A 23,768-nucleotide genomic window follows, 5' to 3' on the forward strand; every position below is an offset into this window, starting at 1 on the left:
ACTAAGAAGGGGCCCGCCTGGCCGCTGCGGGAGCACAGTAATCCAACAAGGGTGTGCCAACCGGATGGAGTGCACCTGCCGGGGCCAGACCTTCAGGAGGAGGGTGCTGGGCCTGGAGGGCAGGGACATGAACCAAGGGCTTTGGGGCTGCTGAATGGAGCTGAGCTCTGCCTTTTTCTTATGGCCTTGAGCAAGACATACAGCCCTCTCTGCCTCATTTTCCTCACCGGGATAAAAACAGAACCATCACAAAGGGCGGGCCTGGGATTTCAGCAAAATAAAACCGTGCAGTGTTTGGCTCAGTGCCTGGCAAACGCGGGCTGCCATTCTCGCTGCTGTCGCTGCTGCTGCTGGGGGTTGTTATTACAGATATTTTTGCCTGAGTCTGCCAGACCTGGGTTTGAGTCTCAGCTCCCGGTTAACACCGTTTCTATCCTGAGTAATCGGAGGCATTCTGGTGCATCCTGTACCTGTAGGTCAGGCCACCTGCCAGGGAGGTGGAAGCCAGGTCTGAGGTGTGGTCATGCACCCCAGGAGCCGGGGCATGAGCCCAGGTACCCCGTGACTGTTCCACAGGACCCGGGTCTCCTGAGCAGCTGCCCCAGGGCCCTGGGCGGCAGGGGTGCCGGAGGTCAGGTCATGGGCTCAGATTCAGGATGGCTAAGCCAGCGCCTTGGTCGGACATCGTGTGGCTGGCGACTTCACGCGAGTCACTTCACCTCTCTGGGTGTAGGCTCTCGGTCTGTAAAGTAGTGACAGCCACAGCAGTCGAAGAGAACCATCCAGCAGAACGCAGACACGATCAAGGAGCACACCATCCATTTCAGGAAGGCACTGTACCAGCCCGCCTGAGATAAAGATGAATTAGCCTGTCTCTGCTGCGGGAAACTCACATTTGAAGCGGCGGGGGAAGCTCCAGGCGAGGGGCTGGCGGACCTGCCTCTAACCCAGGAGAGGGAGCAGCACTTGAGGAGGGGGTTACACTGGCAGCAAGAACCAGGGTGTGTGCTCCAGAAGGGTTAACTGAACCCGGAATTTTGTTAGCTCCCATGCAGTCTATCGTACGCTTCTTGCAACAGCTCGAATAGGGGAATGGTTCCTGAAAAGAACCTTCCAGCATACTGTCACTAAGTTATGTCCAGCCACGGTCTTGGCTGACTTATGAAATCGATTTTGCACTACATTGTATCCCAAACAGCTTCTCTAGATATAACAGGGAAGAGGGAATGTAATAGGGAAGAGGTGGACTGAATTGTCAACTAACCCAATAGAGCTGGAAACGGAGACACACGTGTATTTGTTCCCTTGTGGGATATTGCATTCAAGGCTCTATTTTTCTCAACTCTCCCTGTATCCATGTCCTATGTCTGCCACGTGGCTTTGGATTCAGCCATACGACTTGCTTTGGGCAAGGGAATGTTGGCAAGTATAACATGAACAAAGAATATAAAAAGCACTTGTGTGACTGGGCAAATCCTCCTGTGCCAGCGACACTGTCTTGAGAAGAACAGGCCTGGGGCACAGCACTGGTCCGAGGAGGAGGGTGAGAACACGTGGAACAGAGACGACCCAGGCATGCCACCCAGAGCTGAGCCAGCCTAGATCGGTCACAATACAGATGGAAAAACAAAATAAATGCTGCTGTTGTGGAGATGTCGTGGTTGTTTGTTACTTAGCAGTAGCTGACCAACACAGTTCTGAATGTCTAGTTAGTAAGAAATAGACGAGAGTGGGCGCAGAGTACAAAGAAAAGGAGTTAAGTTGTTTGGTGTGGATGGTTTTTTGCGCTCAGTGTTCCTTGACGATGGGCACGCTGCAAGGGAACTTTGGGACCCTCCTCCTGAGGGTGTCCCAGGTGGCGGTCACCTGGCTGGGAGCAACAGGCTTGACAGTGTGGTGTATCCAGGCGTCACATTAGAAATATGTTGGTGGAGGGGCATCTGGGTGGCTCAGTAGGTTGAGCGTCCGACTTTGGCTCAGGTCATGATCTCACGGTTCGTGGGTTCGAGCCCCGCCTCGGGCTCCGTGCCGACAGCTCGGAGCCTGGAGCCTGCTTCTGATTCTGCGTCTCCCTCTCTCTCTACCCCTCCCTTGCTCATGCTCTGTCTCTCTCTGTCTCAAAAATAAATATAAACATTAAAAAAATTTTTTTAAAGAAATATGTTGGTGTATTAATTTAACTATTACGAAGGTTATAATTAGCTAATCAGATAGCACAATTCTCCTACTAAGTTTTGTTCTAAATACTTAGGGACACAATTGTATAGTTTCTCAAGGATTCCTTACAGGAGGAAAAAAAAAAAAAAACACACAACCTCGAAACTTCATACAGAATAAGAACACAGCAGGTAGCAAAACTCCTAATTAGAAATACTCTGTAAAGAATTCCTCCACTTCCTTTTAAAGAACAGTATAATTGCTTCTAAGAATCGAAAAACTGCTTCATTTGATCAAATATTTTGATTAGCAAAGAAAATTAATCGTACTGTATCTTCATTTGTATTTACAGTGAATAAATGAATGTTAAAAATAACAACATAAGCGAGACTGCCTGTCAAAAAACAAGAAAAAAAGATAAAACGTTAAAAAATCCAGATGAACATAAAGTGGAAGCTCTGTGCACAAGCGCACTGCTGTAGACCCTTACCACCGTATCGTGACCCAGACTCTCGCCACTCTGAGAGCCCCCCAAGCCCCCCCCCGCCGCCGAGGGTGGACTCTCGTCCACTAGGAGGTCTCGAGATCTGAGTGACCAGCGAATTCGTGTCCATGACCCAGTGTGCTGTTTGCGGAAGTGGGGGAGTGACAGTAGGGTTCCAGGCATAACCCAGGTTTCATGGCGCCATGACCACTGCCTAGACCTGAGATCTCTTTCCATGCAAGAATTCCTTCTGGGCAATGAGTAATGGTCGGTCTAAAGGTTCCCAGAACTTCCTTTGGAAAGGCTGTAACCAAGACATGCGTCCAGTCAACTGAACCGAGGTACTGAGATCCATTTCCGGAGGCCACCTTTCAATGCGCCTCCATCATGCAGGTGCTGGGCTAGGGTGTTATGGAAGGTCCTCGAATCCTTGAATCGCCCCCCGAGGCAGCCATGGTTCTCCCTGTTGTTTAGACAAAGGGAGAGGGGCTGAGCTTCGAGGGGTGAGGACGCCCCTGCGGTTGGACCCCAGGCTACTCCCCTCAACTGACAATAGAGCTCGAGATGGTCTGATGTCAGGGCTACGCTCCTCCCACGCAGCATGACTACAGCCGCCTACCACACGCATGAGAATATAAGTACCTACCAGTCATAAGGACGTGACAACTCATACATAGGACGAGGACCTACCCACTGTGTATCGCGCGCTGGCCCAGGCACTGGGAACAGAGGCCTGGATGGCAGGCTGACCCCCTGCCCTGGAGGAGCGGAAGCTTTTGCAGATGGCTGGGGGAGCCAGGCGGGGAAGGGAGACCCGCCCTGACAGCCCCGCCCTGGGCCTGCCTCCCTGAGCCCTTCCCTCTCTGGCCTCACCCCCACTGCTCTTGCCCTCTCCCCTCACCCCAACCCATGCGAGTCATGCCCACAGTGAGGAGCCGTCCCCACGCGGGTCTCTGCACGCGCGGGTGCCCACCCGGGAAGCCCCATCTCCCAACATCCCGGCTTGGCACAAGCTCATCGAAGCTGCTGGCTCTCCTCTCTGCCCTGATGATGCGGGGCAAGTCCTCCCTCCTCTGGTTCCAAGCTCACCTCCATCAGACAGCTCGACACTCACAAAGGATCTCTCCAAGACGCCTTTGCAAACGCCCAATTCACAACCCCTTCGCCAGCGTGAAATTGCCATAAAATGCAGGGAAATAAAGGAAACATTTGAGCCACCCCTTCAACCCTTTAATGAGTCAATAAACTCATGGCTGAAGTCGTTTATGAAACTATTAAAATAAATTCTTCCACTCAAATAAATCCCACACCATATAATCACATCATTACTAAACATTAAACATTAAACACACACTCACCGAAGGAGGAGAGAATAAAAAAAAGAATAGCGAATGCAAATATTTGGGGTTTGCTGTGCTCGGTACCAGGCAAAGCTCTTTCCGCATTAACCCACTAATCCAAGTAACAGTCGCACAGGGTGGACGTGAGGACGTGGGGTCCCATCTGACGGGAGGACTCTGAGAGCACGAGCCTGCTGGCTCTTCACTTCTAGCCGTGTGACCGGGAATGGATGCCTTGACCTCTCTGTACCTCAGTTTCCTCAACTGCAAAATAGGGATAATGATAGTGCCCGCACCTTCAAAGGCTGCTGTCAGGAGGTTGGCTGGGTTAATTTACGTACGGGCTTAGACCAGCACCTGCACAATATGTACATCTGTCGGGATGCTGGAGTCTGACTGTGGGCGACAAGATGGCGTTGGTAACTGGCCAGGTACGATCATTAGGGGGGTGGGCGACTTGCTCCTTCCTCTTAATCTCTCAGCATGGACCACCCAAATTCAGGCCTCCGTAGAACTCAAGAGATGGAACTTTCCAGTTTGCGTGCCAGTGGTCACAGCTATTTCTGCCAGAGCAGGAGACACTCGGAGGGAAGTGGGAGTATGTCTACCTGTCTTCCCGTCTGCCCGGCCCCCAAGATGGGCCCAGTGCCTGGCACACATTCTCATCCACCTTTGATGAATGTTGGAAGCTCAGATTCTTGGGGAGCCTGGGTGGCTCAGTCAGTTAAGTGTCTGACTCTTGATTTAGGCTCAGGTCATGATCTCATGGTTTGTCAGTTTGAGCCCTGGGTCGGGCTCTGAGCCGACAGAGCAGAGCCTGCTTGGGATTTTCTCTCTCTCTCTCTCTCTCTTCTCAAAATATGTAAGTAAACTTAAAAAATATTTTTTTTTAAAAAAAGAAAGTTAAGATTCTTCCAGGAGAATACTGCATCTGAGCCAGAACATAGGTAGCTCACCTACAAGTTAGACACCAAGGCATATGACAATAAACAAGACACCAGCCCTATCCGTATTCTGGATTTTCTCTGCAAGACTTATTTGGGACAATGACTCCTTGGGTTGATTCCCGGCTTCCTGATACTCTCATGACCTTGTACGGCCAATGGTACAGCACAACTCTGGTCCTTAACTGGCCACAAATTATAATTAACTTACACTGTCCTGGCTCCAGAGGGATCAATGAATGGGGACCTGCCTGGCCCGGCCACGCCACAGTCCATTTATTTTGAACATCTAGGTAGCATCTCACTGAGGCTAGGAATCAAGAAAGGATGCCAAGGCGTGTTGGAGAGGGCGTGCTTGTGAGAGTGTTTTGAGAACGCCAGAGCGAGTGACAGACCCCGGGTGCAGCGTCGGAGGAGCTGGGACACGGAGGTGGACGAAAGCCCGTCCCCGCCCGCCCCCTCCCACCAAGCACGGAATGTTTGGGTTTGAGAAAACTCACTCACTCCGATTCATAGTAACTACTTGACTAGAAATTCAACATGGATATGCTTTCTTGCAAACCCTGTTGACTGGACAGGATCACCTCCCTGTCTGCCTGAAACGACTGTGTCTGAGAAGGGATCCCTCAGGTGGAGAAGTGGTGGGAGGGCAACGTGACCTCCCTGCACAGGTGGAAGCCAGCCTGTTGCGGCCCCCTTCACACTTCTGCCGGGGGCATCAGAATCCAGGCTACGCTCCCTTTGGCGGCAGCCCCTGTCCTGCCTCCAGGGCGTCCTCACTGGCAGCTGCTAGGGCAGCGGGCGCCCGGCCCCTAATCCTTCCTCGGAGGCGGCTCCAGGCGCAGGTGGGACCCGGGATGCGCGGCACAGGAGCTGTAACCGAGCCGATCTGGGAGAGTTGTTACCCTTGAAAGAGTGACTTTGCCCAGGCTAAGTGGCAGCCACGTAAGTTTGCCAGGTTGTACACCGAATTATTCATCTTCTGGGACGACGGTATTTTCATTCTGCGGCTTTTATCGCTACGGTTGGCCTCAAGCGGGCTGTCTGTATCGTGCAAATGCTGGGTCAGCGCTAGGACCAGTGCGGACGCTGATGCCCAGAGGGAACAGACATTTGGTCGTGCCAAGGTGCTGGCAGTGACCACCAGCAAGGTAGCCGGCTCACCCAGCCCAAAGGGCCAGAGCGGGGAGGTGGATGTGTCCCGTCTGCCGGACGCCCACGGGGAGCCACCCAACGCCTGGAGGCCCCGCCGGGCAGCTGCTGCCAATATCCAAGGCTATGGGTGACAATACTCCTCTTTCTCACTTTAGGCACGGTCAACCCAAGAGCCCTTCCCCCTGGCCGGTCACCAGGGCCACCCCACGCGTCCAAGTCGGCCTGCGCTCTCCCTCACAACCTGCCACGTCCTCAGTGGTCTCGAAGACAGTAGGTAGTAAATGTTGGCTAGCAAGTGGAGAGTGAGTGAAATTTAGGGGAAATGTGTACAAAAATCATGGAGATCATATCAAGAGGACTTTGCCTTTCTTGCCATCGGGAGCAAGAGTAAATAACAGTAATGATACATCTTAATAATTTATTTAATTTATCCCCAATAATCTTAGCACTGTTTCCTGAAAAGGGAACCCCTCGTTCTTTATCCATTCATTAAAAATACATGGACCCATTATATTTACAATAAAAAGAAAGATAAATCCGAGTAACGCTGTTAGCAACTAACATAAATACAATGTTCATAAAAGATTACAAACATTTTGATGTGCTTTACGGTTCCTTCTTCGGCTAAAAACTACAAGCTTAAATTCTCTCTCGGAAAAACCCGCCTTCAGATTATTTAACATCTCGCTGAATGACTTTAAAGACCATATATTATGAACACAAAGTATGGGAGGATCTCATTGGCTCTCCGTGTGCTCCAATGTGACAAAGTAATTACTCTGCATTAAATAAGGATGCGTTTTGTTAAAAAATTCCATTATTTCCATGGTAATAAAGTAGAGAGATTTTATATGGGTTTCTGGTATGTCTTTTAAAAATTCTATTTCTGCTCTGAGCGATATTTTTCTATTCACCGAAGATACTGAAAGTGCACTTTAAGACTTAAAAGAAATGTGAAGCGGGGACGATTTTCTAAAAACAAGGTGATACTCTCTATTTTGCACGTAGCGTTTTGAATGTAAAATGTTTTTCCCAGAAGTGAAAAAGAGCTATTTGCAGAGGATGGAAATTCAGATAATGTTTTCACCCAGTCTGTGGGAATCTTGTGAAAAAGGCAGCGACACTATGGCTCAGTACTTGTCTTTTTTCTGCTTTTGAACTAAGCCACCGGGTAGCATTTCGGTTTCAGTACTCCGTCCCCCCTTCCTTCAAGCCACACTGGTTCGTGCTTCTCGTCTTGAATCGGGGTGTGACGGTTTGGCAGGAGGGAGGAGGCATGCAAAGACGGGGGCCCCTCTGCGTTTCCCCGGCTCACAAGTCTCTGGGCCCCCAGGAAACCCTGCGCGTGGCTCTCGGAGCCGAGCGGGGTGCGCGAGAATGACGCGTCGCCACGGAGGCCCCGCCCGGGCTGGGGCGTGTCGATCCGCCCTGGCCCGAGGCCCGTGACCCGCGCTTTGAGAAGTGCTGTCTGACTTTGGCGGTGCGTAATGAGGCGGCAGAAGGAGCACGGAGGAGACGCTGCTGCGCCATGCCAGAGTTGCATACCAGGATCTGAAAATAATGCGGCATCTGTTCTGAAAAGCGCTCGGATGATTTTCACATGTCATGTGTGACAGGCATACGAGACAGGAGATCAATAGAAGTTTCGGAGGACAGATTTAGCAGGGTATCCAATATAAGAAACGGGTTGTGAGTAGGTGTAAAATTCTCGTCTCTACTCTCTGCATACTTTCAGTCTATTCGAGGCCTTACAAGGCGTGTTGAAAAGTTGTTCCTTTTCCAAGAACGGATTCGGTTTGGCGAGGGATTATTCAGGGTGAACCTCCTTTGCAGGGAGCGGTACCGGCTGTCTTAATTACATTTTGGTAAGCTGCTTTTAATTACTTGTCTCCCATGTGGCCCCTATAGGGGAGGGATGACGGGTATCATATTTAATGAGCTTGAGGACGATGCATTAACTATTCCCATTATTTGTTACTTCTTTTCCTTCTATTAAAAATGCCAGCCCAGGATTGAACTTTAGAAAGAGGCTCGGCTCTCCCACAGCCTCCTCCCCGTTCCAGCCACCTGACTAAGCTAACTCACGCCCTTGCTCAGAGGTCTCAGTGATCTCCAAGGGACTGAACTCTGGGGCAGAGAACAAAGGGCAGGGGTGGCCCCTGCCCCTCCCGCCCTCTGCAGAGAAACAGGAAGAAGGAAAACCCCCACATTGCTTGCTCTGACTCGAACCGCCTATGGTCGCCGCACATCGAGGCCACGCACCCTGCCTTCGTGCCGGGCTTTCAGCCTACAAGTCCCTTGATCTGCTTGTTCTCCTGGTCGACGCGCCTCTGCCCAAGTTCGGGCTTCTCAACAACGCCAGGAACAGCGGGAAGAGGGCTGTGCAGGGGTCCGGGCGAGGCCGTCTCCGTGTCCCCAGCCCCGGCCACTTCCGGCCCAGCACGCTCACTCCCGTCCCTGAGCACATTTCGCATCGTCACTTATTTTGCACTTCATCCGGAAACCTCTCCGCGAGAAAATTCGGCAAAGTGTTTCCGGAGGCGAGGGAGACTCTGGGAAGGAAAATCAGGGTCAACTAACGTTCGCGAAGCAAGCTGGCCACATTGGAAGCTTCACCCTCGGTCCGGGAATTCCCGAGTGGACAGAGATGCTCACGGTGACCCGTGAGGGAGGATGGCCGTGGCCGCACTGAGGCTTGAGCCCTGCCTCCCCTGCTGGCGGGCCGGCTGCCCCCTGGCACTGGGCTGTTGGGAGGGGCTCAAGGTGGTCAGGCACTATGCCGCTGGAAGGGTTTGGGCTCATACTCCTAAGTGCTCAACAGAGGCACGCTATTGCACTAGAATGCCGAGCACTGGAGGCACCTGCAGGACCAACGCCAGGGGATCGGCCAAGTCCGTTAGGACACCTGTCCCAGCAGACCCCTCCTCCCTTTTTCCTCCCCCTAGAGGCCAGAAAGCTGCGGCTGTTCCTGCCTCTCATTCCTTCACGGAGCATGGATCAGTGAAGCCTGTCTGTTCCACTTTCCAAACGTTTCTAGAACGGAGCCACGCCAGCAGCATCCCTCCCGGAGCCGTGAGCCTCCCGCCTCGCTCTGGTCCTTGGCCCCACTGTCTCTTCTCCAGACAGCAGCCACAGTGAGTTTTCTGAGTCTCTAACCGACGCTCCTCTGCCCCAGGTCAGCGCACTCCTCCAGCCGCCGCTTCCCTACGTCGCTTACAGTCAAAGCATTACAGCCTGCACCCTGACCCCAGGCGACAAGGCCGCCTGCCCCATCCCTCCCTGGCTGTATTTCCTCTCTCACGCCCAGGGAAGACACGCCGCAAGCTGATGGGACACCTTCCTGCCGAGTCCTTGGACCAGCTGTGCCCCTAACGCCCCTCCCCTAGAGGTCACCTCCTCTAGACTCTTCAGACACGCCCTCCTTCTGTCCCGCTTTATTTTCCTCGGCAGCGTGTTCTGGAATCTGACGTAGGATACATTTCTCGTTTCTCATCTCCCCATCTCACAAGCCCCTGGAAGGCGGGGACCGCGTCAGTCTGGGTCACTGCCGGCCCAGCACCAGCTGATCGCCGGCACGTAGGAAACGTTGGCGGATGGAGGGGTGAGTGAGCCCACACCGTGGGAGGGCACGCGTCAAAGGAAATCCAGGTTCTGGAGAAAAATCAACAGCCTGGAAGATGCCAGTGACACCACAGTAAGTGAAATGGCAGTTCTGGGGGAGACGGTGCGGGGCAGCGAGAAGCTGGGAGGTGGAATGAGAAAGCGAGGCCTCACCTCTCGTACCCACAGTCCCGAAAAAGGCCCAGGAGGGTTGTTTTAAGAAATCCAAGGGTGACCGAGAGGGGAGAAGGTATGCCGCAGGAACAAGTCTCAGTGACTGGTCTTGGGGGGCAGAGGGGTGAAGAGTTGGTCCAGTAGTCTCTGCTTTTAACACTCTCGCCACCGTTCAATTTCCTCTCCACGGGGCATATATTACTTCGATACAAATACGAAACGATTGTTGAAAAAGAGCCTCTTAAGAGCTGAGAAAATCCGCCAACAACCCCCAAATCAGCAGCGTATGTGCGCTGTCCTACACATACCCCCAAAGGATACTCGCACAGAAAACAGGATTGGAAGTAAACACACCAAAATGTTAACAGTGGTTGTCCCTAGGGATAACTTTAATTCTCTCCTTTAAAATTACCAGAATATTCCAGATCGTGTAAAGTGGGCATAAATGACTTCTACAGATATTAGCTTAGGCCACATCAAATTGTCAGTATTCGGTCACTTCTGGCTCTAAAAACGGCGATTTCATGTGATTCCACCCAATAGAAAAAATTACTTTAAAAAGTACGGGGCTGCTCTCGAGACCAATAAAAATATTCCTATCCTTTGACTTCAGTTATTTATTTCTTTGGATTCTTTTCTCTAGGAAAGAATCCAAAACGCAGATATAGATTTACATATGAAGTGTTCATGGCGGAGTAACTTACAACGGCAAAAGCTGGAAAAAAAATCGAGACGCTTAAAAAGCGGGGAGGAGATGGAGTGCTACAAAGGCGTTTTGGCCCATGTTTGGAAAACCTTCCAGCGACGTGGTGCAATTTAACCTGAAGGAGAAAAGAAGCAAGATCCACGATCACATACCCAGTGTCACCTCCATTCTGTAAAACAAGGGAGCATATCTGCACACTGTGCTCACGGCAGCATTATTCGTAACCGCTAAGTCGTGGAAGCAACCACCGATAGATGAACGGATAAGCAAAACCTGGCGTATCCCTACAGTGGACTATTATTTAGACTGAAAAAGGAAGGACATTCGGACACAGGCTACAACATGCACGAACCTCGAGGACACTATGCTGAGCCGAAATAAGCTAGCCGCAGAAAGACAAAGGCCGTACGGTTCCACTTCGACGAGCGGTCAAGATCACAGCGACGCAAAGCGGAGCGGTGGTCACCAAGGGCTGGGGCGAAGGGGTTGGGGGGGTTAATTAGTGTCTAGTTTCGGTTTTGCAAGATGAAAAGAGTTCTGGAGGGGGTGGTGGTGATGGTTGCACAGCCGTGTGTACGGATCTTAATACCACTCAACTGTGCACGTAACAACGATTAAGATGGTAAGTTTTACGGTAAGAGTGTTTTGTCACAATAAAAGGACTAGGGAAAAGATGCATTAAGAAGAGGGCAGGGGGAAAGATCTCCAAGGCAGTGTGGCACATCGAGAGAATGTCTGCTCCGGAGCTGAACCTGCCTGGTCTCCTCTGCTAGTTGACCTGGCAGGAGTCTGACTCCCGGAGAGCTTCACTGGGGTAAGAGCCTGGTGAGACCGTGTGGGGAGAACGGCCCAGCACACGGCGGGCGTTGCTCTCGCCAACACGGCATCAGCGTGGGGTTTCGAGCCCCGTTTTCTTTTTCGCACTTTCCTGGATCTGCCAGGATTCCCACAGTGAATATCTAAAGTCAGGGGAAAAAAGTGCACTCGTTAAAAATAGTGAGCATCACCATAAACAGAGACAGAAGACGAGTCACAGGCCAGGAGGAGGTATTTGCTGCTCACGTACCAGCAAAGGACAGGAACCCTTCTCAGATAATGAAACCTGAATGGCTCATAACACAAGAAAACGTGCAGGCTTACTGATATTCAGATGGGCAGGAATGAAAACATCTGCCAATACCCAGGACTCCTGGAGACCTGGAGCGTTCGCAGCTCTCACCCGAGGCTGGTGGGAGCGTGCACTGATCAGTGCAGCCACAGCGGCGGCCCCTGGGATGCTGCCCATGCACGTGCCCTCCGATCCCACGCAGGGTAACTCCGAGTGTCACGAGGGGACCGGCGCAGGAGGCTGGCTGGTGCTCTGCTTGTAATGGAGAGAACTGTAAACGGCCTACACGGTCATTAGCGGGAGGCTCATAACCGAACAGGGTGCATCCATTTAACAGAATGTATTCGTTTGATGGATTCATTTTATGGCAGCCTAATAAGGGAATGCACTAAGACCAAAGGGATAACACGGCTAAGTCCTGAACGCGTGAGAGCAAACAAAAAAAAAGTAAGCGCAGAACACAGTATTCGATGGAGTACCACTGGCATGCAGTTTGAAAACGTGCAACCCGGCAGCATCCATTGTTTAGGGATGTCCGTCTAAACGGCAACGAGGAAAGAAGTCACAGCCCACACGGGAGACACGGCACAGCATCGAGGGGCCTGGAGCTGGGAGAGACCTCTTGCTCACAGACCGGCTCTGCCACCTGCCATCAGGGGGGCTGTGCGCAAATTAATGTCTCTGTGCCCTAGGGTCCCCATCTATAAAAAGGGACATTAATAGCACATGCCAAGTATTGGTATTAAAGGACTGGGCGGGTTCATGTACGTAAAGGACCAGGAAGAGTGGCCCTCGGAAGGCACTGTGTAGCGTTTGCTGTTGTTAGCATCACAAAGAACCTCAGACCTTAAAAATGTTCACGCTGTCTGCTCGAGTATGTGAATGTCCCAGGACCCGTCCTGGATCAGCGATCAAGGATTTGTGAACGTAGGTGTTTGTCACACATAAGAGCATATGCCATTGGAAATGACGTAGGTATCCGGCTGCAGAGGGACAGTTCAATATACGGCAGGACAGGCCCCCTGTGATTTGACCGCACGGAATGGCGATCAGAGAAATCCGTGTTGGCTGAAACCGGACTGTGATTGTTGCTAACGATTCGGGTCCATTTCCGGTTAGAGATCAAGAAACAGCCTCAGGGTAAATACCTGGTGCGGCCAGAAATGCAGTCTGGGGGGAGGAGCGAGAGCCCTGCAGTCAGTCACACACCCTCCTCCCGGGAGCCCTCCCTGACTTTCCCAGCAATCTCTCCTCCTGCTGATCATGTCTCTGTTAAAGCCCACCCTCTCCACGCTCATCTCCAGCCCAGATTTGGCTGATACACGCCCCAGGGACCGGCACATAGGGTGTCCTCAACAAACATCTCCCAAGTGAGACCCGGTTCCCTCACTTCCGCCTCCGGGCCCGACACACTGTGGGCCTCACTTCTGTGGACACCAGGTCATCTTCAGGGATCTAAGATTCCAGAGAATTCTGAAGCAACCAGACAAAAGCAAGCTCCCAAGGTTCTTTGAAAACAAAAGAAAACCAAAACAAAACAAAATAAAAAGGTTTTCAATAAAGTATACACACTTACCTTTTAACACTCTATGTAGAATTTATACCAAATTTTCATTCGGAGTTAGCTAATTACATGAGGCGATCGCCCTTTCACCTGATGTGATTTTAATCAATTACCCATTTGGCAAAAACTACTTTTAACCCGGTTTCAAAGAGAGGTGCTCAGGTAATGCCAACCTCCTTACCTCTTCGGAGAAAGAGTCGAAGTTCTGGAGAAAATATTTCCAATTTATATGGGGGCTTAGATGAATTTTCAGTTTTCTCAAAAAATAATGATACTGGTTATCTGTGAGTTTGTGACAGAAATCCTTAAGAACTTGTCCAAAATCTGAAGCCTTTACAAACCCAGTATCCTCTTTATCCAATGCAGAAAATGCCTACAAAGAGAGAGAGAGAGAGAGAGAAAGAGAGAGAGAGAGAAGGCAGATGTTACCATCCAGTGAATATTTAAAAAATATTTTTTTTATGTATTACTTTTCTGACTATGAGTGAAGTCAAGTGTATTCGAGTCCCCCATAAATCCTACCTTACTGATCAAAGGCACCATGACTAAAACACTGAGACAGGTAAAGGAAGCATGGGCCTGGTGTGAGAGCTTCTGTGCTGCAGGGAAGGGTTGCTTCACTGGCCCCCCACTGTGTGGCTATGGAGAGGCAGGGGAGTGAGGAGCCCTGGCCCCTTTCCCATAGGGCTTTGAAGCCACCCGAGCTCCAAGGAGGCCTGTTTGGCAGAGGAGGAGAGAGGCTCTGGGGGGGGGAAACATGCCCAAAGTGACTGTCACAGGGGGTTCAGATGAAATCCTGCCACAGTAGGGGTGGGGCGGGGGTCCCAAGGTGCAGCCTGATTGAGAAGTGGCCGGGAGGGGCAGTTAAGGGACCGCCCCATCCCCACTCCCACCCCGAGGCTTCTACTGGGAGGCTGCTGCCCTTTCCGCGACCCAGGGCCAGTGCCCGTGTGGCCTCGGCTCATGGGTGGATCCCTGTGGCCACGAGCCGGTGTTGGAGGGGCGGGGGTGGGGGGCGGCCAGGGCCAGCCCAGCCGTACTCCAGTCAAACTGAAAAAGTGCAAAAACGTGCTATAAAAAGAAAGCACATTTTTTTTCCATCTGTCGGAACAAAATCATTCATTTTTATTGCACTAGGAAATCTGTATCAAGTGGTGGGTTAGGATCTTTTTTTTTTTTTTTTTTTAAAGTGAGAATTGAATGTGCGTGCAGACCCCAAACCACATTCCCTGCTGGTTAATTCTCATTCAGGGCTAATTAAGCCCATCCCATCCGTCCATGGGGGTGGTGATAAGTGTGTAACCAAATTAACCTTAAAATACCGTCTAGCGTCAAGTTTTTATTTAGCGTGTGGTAACGGGACAAAGCCGTGGGTGGTGGAAAAACCCGGGACACCCCCCTCCGCCCCACCTCTGCTCAGAAGTGGACTTTGAATTCCACCTCTGCTTTCCTACCATGAGATCTTAACCTCCATGACCTTAGCTTCTGTGGTAGGAAAAGACAGACTTTGCAACTCACACTGTTGTTTTACTATGGCCCGAAAACAGCTGTACATGTACTGGACACATAGTTGATCTCAACAAATGTGGAGGATGACCATAAAAATGAGCCCAGTCAGCTGAGCATCTGTGTTACGAGGACGTTAGAAGGCAGTGCGCTGAGGGGCGCCTGGGTGGCTCAGTCGGTTAAGCGTCCGACTTCGGCTCGGGTCACGATCTCGCGGTTCGTGAGTTCGAGCTCCAGGTCGGGCTCTGTGCTGACAGCTCGGAGCCTGGAGCCTGCTTCGGATTCTGTGTCTCCTCTCTCTCTCTGCCCCACCCCCTGCTTGCGCCCTGTCTCTGTCTCTACCTCTCAAAAATAAACATTAACCAAAAGACAGAAGGCAGTGTGCTGGGCAATCTATAAACTCCATAGAGATATAAGTCATCGTGATGTCGTTTCAGAAACAAGATGCATCTGAGACACATCTCCAGTGATATGCAAAGACGCACAAACGTGCCCGGTATCCTCGCTGATGGCTGTCCTCAGACCTCGCCATTCCTTCTGTGCCTCGCTGCCCCAGATGCCCTCTCTCCCTTCCATCTGCCGCTCTCTTGGCCCGACCTCACTCTCTTGCTTAAAACATCACTGCCTAAGGAGTGTTTCTCAGAGGTGAGAATCATGGTTCCCCCTAGAGGTTCCACGAACTTCAGTTTGAGAAACATCCTGATGGATGTTAACAGTGCCACTTTACGTCAGAAAGAGGCAAAACCATCCCGCAAATGGACTTGTTTGGTCTGGAGAGTGCTTTAAAAACCTGAAATATGTCCTGACATTTAGAAACCAGGAGGTTTCAGAGCGTCTCATGAAAAATGGAAAGCTCTAGCAAAGTGGGGCCAGTTTTCAGCTCAGCAACAGTCGGCTGAGACTGAGGAGAAGCTGTCCTTTCAACAGGGCTGGGTCTCCGGCCTGCTGCGGCCACTGCCTGGGCCCCTTCATCGTCTCTATGACCCTCATCCCGGTGGACATCCGTGTTCGCAATGCTCATGGGGTGACCGCTGGGCCCAGCGCCATCTCACACACGGGCGCTGGAAGGTGCGTAGAAGATGGCCTGTGTGCTTTCCAGATGACCCACGTGTTCAGACTAATGTTTATCTTTGCAGAATCATTAAAATAAAGACATAAAAATCTTAAATGCTCACAGAGAACTCCTAGATGTGAAAAATGTCTGCTCACCAGCACAAAGGTCAAGTTGGCTGACATTCTAGAACTTTCACAGGCTGGCTGCGTGGCACTTGCCTTTCTCCCTCTCTCTAGTCCCTTATGCTTGGACCCCAGAGCCCACCTTGCCGCCATACCCTAGGGGATTATTCACTCGGGGGATGTCTGAAGGACAGTCTTGCTCTGTGTCCAGCATGGCCCCGGCTGCTTTGAACCTTCGATCTCATTAAACCGCGAGGCCTGCCCTCTGCACACAGCATTTTCTCTTCTTGCCGCTGCTGTAGGGGAAATGGAGGTATGGACCAGTCTCGGGGACCGCCGTCCCACCACGGGCACGGCCACAGCACTGTTTTCCAAGGACTCCAGCACGGGCCACAGCATCATCCCTACACGCTCTGCAGTGTCATACAGATGTCAGCGGTCAAGTATCTGTCACTGTACTTGGGGGGGCACCTTGCACGTCGCCTGGCTCCCGGTGTCCTTCCCGATGAGTCTTTGTGCCACAGCCGGGCCCCGGGCAACCTCTCCAAGGCCACCTGGTGCTATGGGCCCGGTGCTCACGGGACACACTGGGCCTGCTCTCCCCTCGGGACCTCTGTGCTCTGCCCTCTCTGCCCAGAGCCCCTTGCCCTTGCAGACACAGCACCTGCTAAACACTGAGCACTCCTACCTCAGAGAGCACACGCTGGGCACAATCCTGGCAGCTCCATATTATAGAGCAAACACGGGTACACATGCGCTCAAAGGCACAAGCTGATCTTGCCTGACCCATCTGAGTTCTGACACCCCACGAGAGTGAAGAGAGGGGCGGGGGGCCGGGAGGAGGGGAGGGCTGACAGCGGCTCTTCGTGAATTCACATGAGCACCGGGACCTCGGTTTCTAAAGTAAAACTACGTTTCGCTCTGTCATACCGTTGACAAAGCCGCATCGGAGGAGTCGACCACTTCCTGGATACTCTTCACAACCTCCGCCGGGTCTAGTGTCGCAAAACTGAGGGGCACGCCCTCTTTTTCTTTTGGCGGAGGTCTTGTTGGCTTGCTGTTCTCCACCGCCTTCAAGAAGTCAAGGTAATTGAAGGAGTTATCGTGCCAGCTGATTCCCCAACTTGTCCCCAAAGAAAGAAAGGAATATATTAATTACAAAGAGCAACCCCACTGCTTATTCATTCAACAAAGAGCTGCTGAGCACAGAACAGTGTGCAGAACAGGAACAACGTTAGGACGCTGTTCTCTGGCCCGCAGGTGCTCACCTGTCAGTTAGCTATGAGAGCAGACGGGCACACACCGATACTGCAATATGAGCGAGGTGAGGGCTGCGGGGGCCACAGACTTAAAGCCTGGACCGCGGGGCTCACAGCTTTGGACAGCAGAAGAAGGGAAAAGGAGGCCCAGCTTAGGAACCTGATGCACTGACTGGGGCAAACAAAGATGCCTCCGCAGAGACGAGGAGGGGCAGGGCAGTGTTATGGGAAGATACACCCGACAGTGGCATCAGGGGCGGTCAGGAAATAAGACTGGAGGGTGTGCGGGCTCAGGGCTGTGGTCATCGAGACCTCGGCTCATGAGGGCTGGACTGAGAAACGGTTGGGGGAGGTGGAAGAAAAGAGAAACATGTCAAACAAAGGCAGTGGAAAGGGCAAGAGGAACTGAGTAAAATGTATGTCAAGTTCTTTTTCAAGACTGGTCGGAACTGAGTGGTCAAGCTGAAAGCATTCAGAGGACAGTTTCACAAAACCTACACAGCTTAGTATTTTCTCAGATAGAAATTCTGAGCGCATGTCTCAATGAGGACAGCCATGTGGAGACCCCTCCCTGCCCTCCACTCTGACACACAAGAAAATACCTTTACATTCGAGAAGAAAATACGGCGAGAGAAAATCCCAAAGTTTCATGAGAACATAGATCCTATTTAAAGATGTAAACTGATGCAAAATAAAGTTTAATTGCATTCAAAGTTCACGTTTTTTGGTCACTTAAATTCTCTGGGGAATACTGGCACTTTAACACCTAAGCTTTCTTTCCGTGGGATGGAGTCCACGTCAGAGAAGAACAGTGTGGAATGTTGGTAAGCCAGAGAGAGAAGTTTCTAGTGACTCAGATATCTGCTTCCAAAGAAAATGAGCCAAGAGCTGTGCTTTTCCAACCCACAGCTGCAGAGCGGCCTTCCACAGGCCCCGCGTCGCTGGCTCCTATGATGGAGACATGGGGGGAAAGGCTAATCAACTCTATTTCATCAGCAGGATAAATTGCCAACTTGGTATTAAAATTTAGTAATAAAATCAAATGCATATGCTAATCGCAGTATTATTTAGAAAAGTCTATTTTGGATCTAGAAATGAATAATCTACATATAATTACAAATAACAGAGATGTTTATCATCAAGAGGTCTTTGAGAAGAAACAAGCAATTGAGCGATGGATCCTTATTAAGGTTTCAATTTGTAAAAAAAAAGTTGATCACCCCCATTGAAAGGTGGACTACAGAAATTCCACAGTCTTTTTGTTGTTATTTATAAAAGTACCAAGCCTAACTATATTTTAACAAGACTCTCTTACAATCATTTAGTTAATTATTTATCTGGTGCCGTTTTCTATGATTTATTCATTGAATGCATACGAATTCTTGTTCAGCTGGAAATACATTTAGTGAGAGGAGATCCTGTTTAAGGAAGAAGAGAACGTATAGGCATATTTGAGGATGAAATGATTCTTCTTCCGTTACACACACACGCGCACACACACACACACACACACACTGCATTGAACTTCTCTCAGCTCAAACACAATTGAGTAATGGTTTCAACATTTTAAGAAAAAATTATTTTCTCCTTAGGATTCTATGCTCAGACAGGCCAGCAATCTGTGTGAAGGAGATTAAATAACTTTTTTCAGACAAAGAACTCAGAAAATTTATTTCTTGTCTGCCCTTTCTTAGAAAGTTACTTCAGGAAGTACTCCAACAAAACAAGGATGGAAATTAAGAAATAAAAACGGGGGGGGGGGGGCGGGGCGCCTGGGTGGCTCAGTGGGTTAAGCGTCTGACTTCAGCTCGGGTCATGATCTCGTGATTCGTGAGTTTGAGCCTCACGTTGGGCTGTATGCTGACAGCTCAGAGCCTGGAGCCTGCTTTGGATTCTGTGTCTCCCTCTCTCTCTGCCCCTCCCCTTCTCAAGCCCTGTCTGTCTGTCTGTCTCTCTCTCAAGAATAAGTAAACATTTAAAATAAATAAATAAATAAATAAATAAATAAATAAATAAATAAATAGGTATGTGATACAGGAAACGGGAATGGGATCCAACCTTGCTGGGGAATGGTAGGGACAGACCTGGGACAGGACAATGTGGGGGCCCGGCTCCAGAGTGGAGGGTACCAAGGAACACCTGGGAGAGCTGTAAGTGGGGTGGAGTGTTGGGGAAAGCGGAAGGGTGACAATGTTCAATTTTAACTGAGCCCCGGGTTCCTAGAAAAGAGCTCATCACGTTCCTGGAAACAGCTTACACAAAGAACCACCTTCCCCCATGTGACCTAGAAAAGACGCATGGGTACCCAGGTTTGCCTACAACAAGGTGGACACAGAGGCTCAGGGATGGTGCCATCGGGAGCAAAGCTAGTTTTCGTTCATTCTGTGGGCACTGAACACATAATCATAATTGTGAAATGCTGGTCAACGGTTTTTGAGTTTTAGAATCAACCTGTGAACCAAGCACAGAAGGCCTGGTTGTGGCTGCAGGATAGAAGGTTAACTTGAACTTCCTTTTCCCCAAATTAAAACCGCACCTGACAAAAGACGGGACATGGAAGAGTCAGAGAGGGACAGTGGTAGAAAGAGGAGGGGAGGCTGGCACGCGCAGAAACGGGAGGTGTCGCTCTGTCCTGACAGTAAGAAAAAAAGTCCAACAGACTGAAAGCCAACAGCTTTCCCTTGTCCCCCAAGAGAACTGAGGTCACAGGGCAAAACGTCTCCCCCAAGTCTGGAGGGATCCGGGCAAATACAGAGAATTACAGCTAAGATCTGCTTTCCTAGACTGAAAGCCTTCGGAGCCGGAAGCTGGAAGGAACACTTAAAAGACACCGCGGAAAACCGGTCGGGGCCGTGAACGGACCGTGTGCGGGCAAGAGACTCACGGGGGCCCCTCTCCAGCTAGAGGTAGGCATCAACGTGGGGTTAAAAACAGAAGGACCAGATGCTCCCCATCCCTCATCCTCAGGGAAACGCAAATCAAAATCACCATGGGATGTCACCTCACACCCGTCAGCACGGCTAAAATCAGTAACACAGGAAACCACGGGTGTCAGCGAGGACGCGGAGAAAAGGGAACCCTCGGGCACTGTTGGTGGGAGCGCACGTTGGTGCCGCCACTGTGGAAACTAGCATGGAGCTTCCTCAAAAAGTTACCAATAGACCCAGCCCACCATACGGTAGTCGCACTGGGTATTTACCCCCAAGGTACAAAGACACGCATTCGGTGGGATCCATGCACACGGATGCTCATAGCAGCGTTATCGACAAGAGCCAAATTATGGCAGCAGCCCAAGTGCCCGTCAACAGGCGAATGGATAAAGGACAGGTGGTGGGTGCGCACAATGGAAAATTACTCAGCCGTCACAGAGAATGAAATCTCGCCACTGGCAAAGACATGGATGGAACTAGAGACCACAACGCTAAGTGACTGGAGGCAGAGAGAGAAAGACAAATGCCGTATGATTTCACTCATAAGTGGAATTTAGGAAACAAGACAAACGAGCAGAGGGAAAAAAAAAAAAGACAAAACAAACCAAGAAACAAACTCTTAACTATGGAGAACACAATGCTGGTTACCAGAGGGGAGCTGGAGGGGGGATGGGGGATACTTACCGTGATGAACAAAATAAAGAGAAGGAAAAAAAGAAAACAATTACGTCATATAAAAAGGAAAAGAAAACCAGAAGGACTGGTTAAAAGTGTGTGCAGGGAGCACTTGGGCCCCATGTCCCTCCCCAAATTCCAAGCGTCTGGGTACCTGTGCCCCTCCCCCAGCACTCGCAAGGGGGGCTCTAGAATTCGTGCTCTCTGGAGTCAGTGTTTCTCAACTGAAAAGCGTGCGTCCCTAGTGCAAGATAGGGAGGGTTCTTAATGCAAAGAGGGATTAAGCGGAAGTTTACATCCTGATTGTACTAAATAGTTTTCTATGGCTCTGCAACAAAACACCAGAGAGTAGCGGGTGGCTCAAAGCATCACACATTTCTTTTCTTACGGTTCTGGACACCAGAAGTCAGAAATCGGTTTTATTGGGCCAAGATCAAGGTGTCGCCAGGGCCGTGTTCCCTCCAGAGGCTATGGGAGAATCTGTTCTGCATCTCCAGCCTCTGGTGGCTGCTGGAGATCCTTGGCTGGTGGCCACGCTATGCCGATTTCTCCCCCTGTGCTCACCTCTGGGCGAAGTTCTCCCCCTGTGCTCATGTCTGGGTGACGCCTCTCCCTGACTCACTTTCAAAAGGACACTGGTGATCTGAGGCCCACCCGGATGATCCAGGATCATCTCCCCACCTCAAGACCCCTAATCACACCTGCAAGGACTCATTTTCCGTCTCACGTCACATTCACAGGTTCTAGGAATTAGGACCGGGGTATCTTTGGGGGGCGTTATTCAGCCTATCACGCCGACTGCTGAAACTTCCAGGCTTCCCCTCCCAATCAGCTCCCAGACTGCCGGCAGCAGGGGACCAGAGAATCTTCTCTGGTTGGGCTGCCAGATTTACAAAAACAGACCAACGATAATCTAGGAGGGCACCCAGTTAAATTGGAATTTCAGACAAACAAAATAATTTTAACATAAATGTATCCCAAATATTGCATGGCTCATCCTTAAACTGAAAATATTATTGTTTCTCCGGAATTCAAATGTAACGGGGCATCCCTATATGTTACGTGTCAACACCAGTCTCTGGGAAATCTGACCAGCACTGCCCCCCTCTCCAAATTTTAAAGATCCTGACACTGGGGTTCCTCCAAAGAAACCACATGCCAGACTGCCCTGCCACAGTAGTCCACACTGAAAGTTCAAAGCAAAGTCAGTAAGTTCTACCCCTCTGCACGGAACTTCTAACCTGCTTCTTAGGACCTCACTCTTAATGTGGAGACTTTCGAACAAGGAAACTAGTAGAAAAAAGCAACACGGAGGAGAGACTCCTCAGGCAAAGAAAACTTTAAAAAAAAATTCCATCGTTAACACCGCCAGAGAAATGAGATCACACATCCAGGACACGAGAACGTGATGCTCCGAAAGAGGAATACCCTGGGAACAAAGACAAGTTCTGGTCATTAGAAATATGGTTAAGTGTGATGGCAGAAACAAAAGTCCCAAAAGAAAGGGTTGAGAGTGAAATTGAAGAAATCTTCCGGACGGGGAAGCAGGAAGGAAAAGATGGAAGATGGAAAAGACTTTAAAATATAATGAAACATAAACTGTAACAAAAAGGGGGAGGGGGGCGCCTGGGTGGCTCAGTCGGTTGAGCATCCAACTTCGGCTCAGGTCATGATCTCGCGCTTCCTGGGATCGAGCCCCGCGTTGGACTCTGTGCTGACAGCGTGGAGGCTGCTTGGGATTCTCTCTCTCTGCCCCTCCCTGCTCACTCTTTCTCTCAAAGAAAATAAATAAACTTAAAGATGTATATAAGGAAACATCCTACGTGGTTGAATGTCCAATAAAAATAGGAGTTTCCCAAAGAACGGGAGAGGAAGTCAATGAAATCATCAAGAAACTTTCTCAGAATTAAAGGACATGACAAAGGCCATCCAGGAAGATGAGTGTGAACACCGTAGAAAAAGATTTTACAACCGGAGGTGAGTTGGGGGTTTAATTACTGATCGTAAGTACGCAGGAAACGAAGCAAACAGGAAAGAAAGAAAAGATAATTATTAATTCCGGGGAAAACAAAATGCTACGCAGGAGGGGAAAAGCGATCCGTGAAACAAGTCATGATGTTGCAAACCCCGAATACTGATCTACCCGAAACCGTCATGCAGCGGCACGGTGGCCCGTGGAGGGAAGCGTGTGTGGGCTCCACAGAGAGGCGGGGGGCGGAGTGGGTGAGGCGGTGGGTGCCGGTTAAACCCACAGCTTCCGGGTACGGAGTCAACAGACAGACACCGTCTAAAAGTTACAAACCGGGAAGCAGCTACAGAAGCTTGTCACTTAGACATTCGACTCAAGGACCAGAAGGGATCAGTGAAGCCGTCAGACTTGTTGACTCCGGGGACGGGGAAATTCGGAGGCTGCATTCTCCTTGTGCTGGGGGTTGACTCAAGCCGCTTACAACGGGGCCACGGGGATGCCTGGGCGTCACCTCGGTGGCGAAAGGCTGTCGGAACGGGCAGGGAGGGAGAAGCGAAAGCAATGCGCCGGCCCGTTTTCCCGTCCCGTCTATGTGAGAGGCACAGTGAACCCAGTGGAAGAAAACCTGTTCAGAAGATCGGTCAGGTCCTCTTCCTTCAGGTAACAGCCGCATCCCCGCAACGCTTCCTGCATCTTGCTTACGGGTATGTAGCCACTTGGGGATGGATCGACTTTGGTGAGTGCTTTGCTGATATCTTGATAGTGGTCTTTAAGCTTGTCCCTGAAAGAGAATACGTTTGAGGCGTCCCCAAACCAGGAAAACAGATCATTTCTTTAAAGCAAGGGTTGGTGATTGTTCTAATGTGATGATTTGCTGGGTCGTCGAGGAACTGATCTTGAAGGCGTCTTGCAGCCTTGGTGTAACTTTTGCATTAAAAGGTGTTCTGGAAAAAATAGTGAGTTTGTACCGTTATCATCTTATTATTATTATCTTTAGCAGAACTATATTATAGAAATTGCA

At 50.4% G+C, this 23,768-nt stretch overlaps 1 protein-coding gene across 9 annotated transcripts in view; it reads right to left on the reverse strand.

Annotated features, from left to right (window-relative positions):
• The window catches only part of EFCAB6 (EF-hand calcium binding domain 6), a 244,332-nt gene that overhangs the window by 28,696 nt on the left and 191,868 nt on the right, over positions 1-23,768 (reverse strand). For all 9 annotated transcript variants that reach the window (XM_078449363.2, XM_078449359.2, XM_078449361.2 and 6 more), the window contains 3 exons: positions 23,373-23,528; positions 16,845-17,037; positions 13,414-13,605 (listed from right to left, as the gene is read on the reverse strand). In XM_078449363.2, the coding sequence (XP_078305489.2) occupies positions 13,414-13,605; positions 16,845-17,037; positions 23,373-23,528 (541 nt within the window). The remainder of the gene's footprint in view (positions 1-13,413; positions 13,606-16,844; positions 17,038-23,372; positions 23,529-23,768) is intronic.

This window comes from Panthera onca, chromosome B4 (genome assembly GCF_046562875.1).
Source record: "Panthera onca isolate mPanOnc1 chromosome B4, mPanOnc1 haplotype 2, whole genome shotgun sequence".
NCBI classification, from domain to species: domain Eukaryota; kingdom Metazoa; phylum Chordata; class Mammalia; order Carnivora; family Felidae; genus Panthera; species Panthera onca.